This window comes from Palaemon carinicauda, chromosome 24 (assembly GCF_036898095.1).
Source record: "Palaemon carinicauda isolate YSFRI2023 chromosome 24, ASM3689809v2, whole genome shotgun sequence".
Taxonomy (NCBI): Eukaryota; Metazoa; Arthropoda; class Malacostraca; order Decapoda; family Palaemonidae; genus Palaemon; species Palaemon carinicauda.
This window is the reverse complement of record NC_090748.1, coordinates 100,819,889-100,827,388: the sequence shown is the minus strand read 5'-3', so window position 1 is coordinate 100,827,388 and position 7,500 is coordinate 100,819,889. Positions and strand designations below refer to the sequence as shown.

Here is a 7,500-nt window from a genome sequence, read left to right as displayed (position 1 = left end):
GCTATCTGATTGGTTAGAATTATCTTGTCCAACCAATCGGCGATCAGGAAACGTTTCCGAGCTAAAAGGGCACCCCTGCGAGTTGATGCAAATCTGCCTCACTAAAAAGAATTGACTATAGTATGAAAGCTATCGATTACCCTAAGGTGCTTCAAAAGGAAGAAAGATTAAAGGGAAAGATTAAATACAGATGAGGAAATAGAAGAAAGGAATATTGATAAATGGATGAAATATCAAATAATTGAGGTTTAGTATTTATAGAACGTCTTGAAACCACAACAGGAATTCAACAGGCCAGACAACTCACCACATCATCCTCGAGATCCCAGTACCGTCCTAACTGCTGTACAGCTGCATTCATCGTTCCATAGGTCAATGTGGGCAGGGCCGTGACCTCAGTGGCCCTGAGAGCACTCCAGATGTACTGCATTTTCCTCATCTCGTCAAGGGTGAGCGTGTCTAGCTTGTTGTCCTTGGCCACTTTGATTCGATCTAGCACAGCCTGGGAAATAGCAGGGAATAAGGATATGTCATCTGTATATACGAAGTTTCTTTTCAACAACAAATTGCTTTCTTCGGGATATCCTAGTTTCTTATCAACTACAAATTTCTTTCTTCGGGACATCCTGGTTTCTTTTCAACTATAAATTGCTTTCTTCGGGACATTCTAGTTTCTTATCAACTACAAATTTCTTTCTTCGGGACATCCTAGTTTCTTTTTAACCACAAAATGCTTTATTCGGGACATCTTAGTTTCTTTACAACTACAAATTTCTTTTTTCAGGACATCCTAGTTTCTTTTCAACTACAAATTTCTTTCTTCGGGACATCCTAGTTTCTTATCAACTACAAATTGCTCTCTTCGGGACATCCTAGTTTCTTATCAACTACAAATTGCTTTCTTCGGGACATCCTAGTTTCTTATCAACTACAAATTGCTCTCTTCGGGACATCCTAGTTTCTTATCAACTACAAATTGCTTTCTTCGGGACATCCTAGTTTCTTATCAACTACAAATTGCTTTCTTCGGGACATCCTAGTTTCTTATCAACTACAAATTGCTTTCTTCGGGACATCCTAGTTTCTTATCAACTACAAATTGCTTTCTTCGGGACATCCTAGTTTCTTATCAACTACAAATTTCTTTCTTTGGGACATCCTAGTTTCTTATCAACTACAAATTTCTTTCTTCGGGACATCCTAGTTTCTTATCAACTACAAAATGCTTTCTTCGGGACATCCTAGTTTCTTATCAACTACAAATTGCTTTCTTCGGGACATCCTAGTTTCTTATCAACTACAAATTTCTTTCTTCGGGACATCCTAGTTTCTTATCAACTACAAATTTCTTTCTTCGGGACATCTTAGTTTCTTATCAACTACAAAATGCTTTCTTCGGGACATCCTAGTTTCTTATCAACTACAAATTGCTTTTTTCGGGACATCCTAGTTTCTTATCAACTACAAATTGCTTTCTTCGGGACATCCTAGTTTCTTATCAACTACAAAATGCTTTCTTCGGGACATCCTAGTTTCTTATCAACTACAAATTTCTTTCTTCGGGACATCCTAGTTTCTTATCAACTACAAATTTCTTTCTTCGGGACATCCTAGTTTCTTATCAACTACAAATTGCTTTCTTCGGGACATCTTACTTTCTTTTCAACTACAAATTATATTTTGGAGTGTGGTGGAAAATGTATATATATATATATATATATATATATATATATATATATGTGTGTGTGTGTGTGTGTGTGTGTGTGTGTATACTGTATATACAGTATTTCCATTGCTAGTAAGATAAACATAAATAAAAATAATTATTAATTACTTTGGAAAAATCTGTTGAGATAGTAATAGATGAAACTATATTTCCTAACGGGTGCCTTCTTTAATATTCTTTCTTAGAATACTCATTGTGATTTTAGGCCCCTTAATGACCACATTGTCCCTTTTATCAGAACCCCTAAGGTAAGTTGCAGTGATTAGTAATGCAGTAATTAATAATGTTTTTGTAATTTTTCATTTTGAAACGAGGTTCAAACCCCAAGGATAGTTGCAGTGATTAATAATGTCTTTGTAATTTTTCATTTTGAAACGAAGTTCAGACCACAATGATAGCTGCAGAAGTTAATAGTGTGTTTGCAATTTTACTTTTTGAAACAGAGTTCAAACCCAAAGGATAGCTGCAGTAATTAATAAAGTCTTTGTAATTTTTCATTTTGAAACGAGGTTCAAACCCCAAGGATAGTTACAGTGATTAATAATGTCTTTGTAATTTTTCATTTTGAAACGAGGTTCAAACCCCAAGGATAGTTACAGTGATTAATAATGTCTTTGTAATTTTTCATTTTGAAACGAGGTTCAAACCCCAAGGATAGTTGCAGTGATTAATAATGCAGTAATTAATAATGTCTTTGTAATTTTTCATTTTGAAACGAGGTTCAAACCCCAAGGATAGTTGCAGTGATAAATAATGCAGTAATTAATAATGTCTTTGTAATTTTTAATTTTGAAACGAGGTTCAAACCCCAAGGATAGTTGCAGTGATTAATAATGCAGTAATTAATAATGTCTGTAATTTTTCATTTTGAAACGAGGTTCAAACCCCAAGGATAGTTGCAGTGATTAATAATGTCTTTGAAATATTACTTTTTGAAATGAAGTTGACCACAAGGATAGTTGCAGTAGTTAATAATGTGTTTGCAATTTTACTTTTTGAAACGAGGTTCAAACCCAAAGGATAGCTGCAGTAATTAATAATGTCTTTGTAATTCTACTTTTAGAAACGAGGTTCAACCCCCAATGATAGCTGCAGAAGTTAATAATGTGTTTGCAATTTTACTATTTGAAACGAGGTTCAAACCCAAAGGATAGCTGTAGTAATTAACAATGTCTTTGTAATTTTACTTTTAGAAACGAGGTTCAAACCCCAAGGATAGCTGCAGTAGATAATAATGTGTTTGCAATTTTACTTTTTGAAACGAGGTTCAAACCCAAAGGATAGCTGCAGTAATTAATAATGTCTTTGTAATTCTACTTTTAGAAACGAGGTTCAACCCCCAATGATAGCTGCAGAAGTTAATAATGTGTTTGCAATTTTACTATTTGAAACGAGGTTCAAACCCAAAGGATAGCTGTAGTAATTAACAATGTCTTTGTAATTTTACTTTTAGAAACGAGGTTCAAACCCCAAGGATAGCTGCAGTAGATAATAATGTGTTTGCAATTTTACTTTTTGAAACGAGGTTCAAACCCAAAGGATAGCTGCAGTAATTAATAATGTCTTTGTAATTCTACTTTTAGAAACAAGGTTCAACCCCCAATGATAGCTGCAGAAGTTAATAATGTCTTTGTAATTTTACTTTTTGAAACGAGGTTCAGACAACAAGGATAGTTGCAGCAAAAAATAATGTTTTTTTGAAACGAGGTACAATTGAAGTCCAACAACTTTTCGGTTTTGGGACCACCGTCAAATTTGAGTACAAACCGAAAAGTTTTTTGAGAACCACATACCCTGCTCTTCGCTTCGTCCTCAATCATGACCTGACCTAACTCGTATATGCATCCTAGGACACTCTCGTTGGTCATGGCTTGTATTTCAGATACGGTCAGTAAGGTCGCTCCGCCAATGGAAGCTGTGTCGCAGGAAGTAGGTGTAGCCTCTGTTGAAAGAAAAAAAAATTTAAGAGAGTTTCATAGCAACTTTGATTTATATGAGCCAATAATCTTAGTGTTTTATAGGCGCATTTGGACTAACTCGCAGGGGTGCCATTTTAGCTCGGAAAACTTTCTTACTAGCTGATTGGTTAGAATTATTTTGTCCAACTAATCAGCTAGTAGGAACCATTAATCTCATTTTTTATAATGAGGCGCATTTGCACTGACTCGCAGGGTGCCCTTTTAGTTCGGAAAAGATTCCTACCACCTGATTGGTTAGAATTATTTTTCCCAACCAGTCAGCTAGTAGGAAACTTTTCCGAGCTAAAAGGGCACCCGGGAGAGTCGGTGCAAATGCGCCTCATTAAAAAAAAATGCGTATAGTACTCTAGAGGATGGTAGTTTAACGTTGAGCTTTTAAAATGTTACGAGAAAAGGGTTAAATGAATGTCCCACCACTTTATTTGTGTGTATTTTCAAAGCCGTTTCGGAACATCTCGTCTTTTCTTATGTGTAGTTTACGTTGGTGTTCATTTATGCGGAGAAGTCAAAGCGTCTCGAAACGTCTCGAAATAGTTTGATTCGAAACGTCTCTATAAGTCTCGAAACCGTTTGATTCGGAATGTCTCAAAACATTTTTATTTGAAACGTTTCGAAACAGTTTGATTCTGTATAATATTTCTGATAACTGATTTAATTAGGACTATCAAACAAGATCGAATGATAGCATTATGGTAATCATACAACCAGATCAAAACTTTAAAAGATTTCATAGTTATGGAGTATATGACGATGCTCGTGGGCGTAGCAAGTTGAAGATTTTAGGCTAGACACAGTTGCAGCAGTACCGCATACGTGGCTTTAATTAGCGGTAATTATTCCTCTTCAACATACTATACTCAATTTTTTTAATGAGGCGCATTTGCACCAACTCGCAGGGGTGCCCTTTTAGCCCGCAAAATGCTTCCTGCTAGCTGATTGGTTAGAATTATTTTGTCCAACCAATCAGCGATTGGGAAACTTTTCCGAGCTAATAGGACACATCTGCGAGTCAGTGCAAATGCGCCTCACTAAAAAAAATTGAGTATAGTAATTTGTTATATAAAGAATACATTATTTACAATAATATCCTTTTACTCTCACCTCTCTTTCTTCTCCTGGCGTTGAGTTCGTCTAAAGAATCCAGCGCTGCTGTCACCTGTTTGTCCACGATTTCCTTCCTCTTCTTCTCCACCATGTCGGCCATGTCGATACCAGTCTCTGATTCGCAGAGACTCTGAAAGGAAAGGAGGATTGTTAGAGGAGTTCTCTTGCTTGAGGGTAAACTCGGGCACACTATTCTATCTTAGTTTTGTTTGAGGGTACACTCGGGCATATTATTCTATCTTAGTTTTGCTTGAGGGTAAACTCGGGCACACTATTCTATCTTAGTTTTGTTTGAGGGTACACTCGGGCACACTATTCTATCTTAGTTTTGTTTGAGGGTACACTCGGGCCCACTATTCCATCTTAGTTCTCTTGCTTGAGGATACACTCGGGTACACTATTCTATCTTAGTTTTGCTTGAGGGTACACTCAGGCACACTATTCTATCTTAGTTTTGTTTGAGGGTACACTCGGGCACATTATTCTATCTTAGTTTTGCTTGAGGGTAAACTCGGGCACCCTATTCTATCTTAGTTTTGCTTGAGGGTACACTCGGGCCCACTATTCCATCTTAGTTCTCTTGCTTGAGGATACACTCGGGTACACTATTCTATCTTAGTTTTGCTTGAGGGTACACTCAGGCACACTATTCTATCTTAGTTTTGCTTGAGGGTACACTCGGGCACATTATTCTATCTTAGTTTTGCTTGAGGGTACACTCGGGCACACTATTCTATCTTAGTTTTGGTTGAGGGTACACTCGGGCACACTATTCAATCTTAGTTCTCTTGCTTGAGGGTACACTCGGGCACATTATTCTATCTTAGTTTTGCTTGAGGGTACACTCGGGCACACTATTCTATCTTAGTTTTGGTTGAGGGTACACTCGGGCACACTATTCTATCTTAGTTTTGCTTGAGGGTACACTCGGGCACACTATTCTATCTTAGTTTTGCTTGAGGGTACACTCGGGCACATTATTCTATCTTAGTTTTGCTTGAGGGTACACTCGGGCACACTATTCTATCTTAGTTTTGGTTGAGGGTACACTCGGGCACACTATTCTATCTTAGTTTTGCTTGAGGGTACACTCGGGCACACTATTCTATCTTAGTTTTGCTTGAGGGTACACTCGGGCACATTATTCTATCTTAGTTTTGCTTGAGGGTACACTCGGGCACACTATTCTATCTTAGTTTTGGTTGAGGGTACACTCGGGCACACTATTCTATCTTAGTTTTGCTTGAGGGTACACTCGGGCACACTATTCTATCTTAATTCTCTTGCTTGAGGGTACACTCGGGCACACTATTCTATCTTAATTCTCTTGCTTGAGGGTATACTCGGGCACACTATTCTATCTTAGTTTTGCTTGAGGGTACACTCGGGCACACTATTCTATCTTAGTTTTGCTTGAGGGTACACTCGGGCACACTATTCAACCTTAGTTTTGGTTGAGGGTACACTCGGGCACACTATTCTATCTTAGATTTGGTTGAGGGTACACTCGGGCACACTATTCTATCTTAATTCTCTTGCTTGAGGGTACACTCGGGCACACTATTCTATCTTAGTTCTCTTGCTTGAGGGTACACTCGGGCACACTATTCTATCTTAGTTCTCTTGCTTGAGGGTACACTCGGGCACACTATTCTATCTTAGTTCTCTTGCTTGAGGATACACTCGGGCACACTATTCTATCTTAGTTCTCTTGCTTGAGGGTACACTCGGGCACACTATTCTATCTTAGTTCTCTTGCTTGAGGATACACTCGGGTACACTATTCTATCTTAGTTTTGCTTGAGGGTACACTCGGGCACACTATTCTATTCTAGTTCTCTTGCTTGAGGGTACACTCGGGCGCACTATTCTATCTTAGTTTTGCTTGAGGGTAAACTCGGGCACACTATTCTATCTTAGTTTTGCTTGAGGGTACACTCAGGCACACTATTTTATCTTAGTTTTGCTTGAGGGTACACTCGGGCGCACTATTCTATCTTAGTTTTGCTTGAGGGTAAACTCGGGCACACTATTCTATCTTAGTTTTGCTTGAGGGTACACTTAGGTACACTATTCTATCTTAGTTTTGCTTGAGGGTACACTCAGGCACACTATTCTATCTTAGTTTTGCTTGAGGGTACACTAGGGCACACTATTCTATCTTAGTTCTCTTGCTTGAGGATACACTCGGGTACACTATTCTATCTTAGTTTTGCTTGAGGGTACACTCAGGCACACTATTTTATCTTAGTTTTGCTTGAGGGTACACTCGGGCGCACTATTCTATCTTAGTTTTGCTTGAGGGTACACTTGGCCACACTATTCTATCCTAGTTCTCTTGCTTGAGGGTATACTCGAGCACACTATTATATTTTAGTTCTCTTGCTTGAGGGTACACTCGGGCACACTATTCTATCTTAGTTTCGCTTGAGGGTAAACTCGGGCACACTATTCTATCTTAGTTTTGCTTGAGGGTACACTTAGGTACACTATTCTATCTTAGTTTTGCTTGAGGGTACGCTCGGGCACACTATTCTATCTTAGTTCTCTTGCTTGAGGATACACTCGGGTACACTATTCTATCTTAGTTTTGCTTGAGGGTACACTCGGGCACACTATTCTATTTCAGTTCTCTTGCTTGAGGGTACACTCGGGCACACTATTCTATCTTATTTTCTTCCGCTTGTTTTG

At 38.2% G+C, this 7,500-nt stretch overlaps 1 protein-coding gene across 1 annotated transcript in view; it reads right to left on the bottom strand.

Moving 5' to 3' along the window:
• The window catches only part of LOC137617930 (uncharacterized), a 104,065-nt gene that overhangs the window by 9,045 nt on the left and 87,520 nt on the right, over positions 1 to 7,500 (bottom strand). The window contains exons 21-23 of the mRNA XM_068347873.1: positions 4,807 to 4,939; positions 3,520 to 3,668; positions 308 to 502 (exon numbers count right to left, since the gene is read on the bottom strand). Coding sequence (XP_068203974.1) covers positions 308 to 502; positions 3,520 to 3,668; positions 4,807 to 4,939 — 477 coding nt within the window. The remainder of the gene's footprint in view (positions 1 to 307; positions 503 to 3,519; positions 3,669 to 4,806; positions 4,940 to 7,500) is intronic.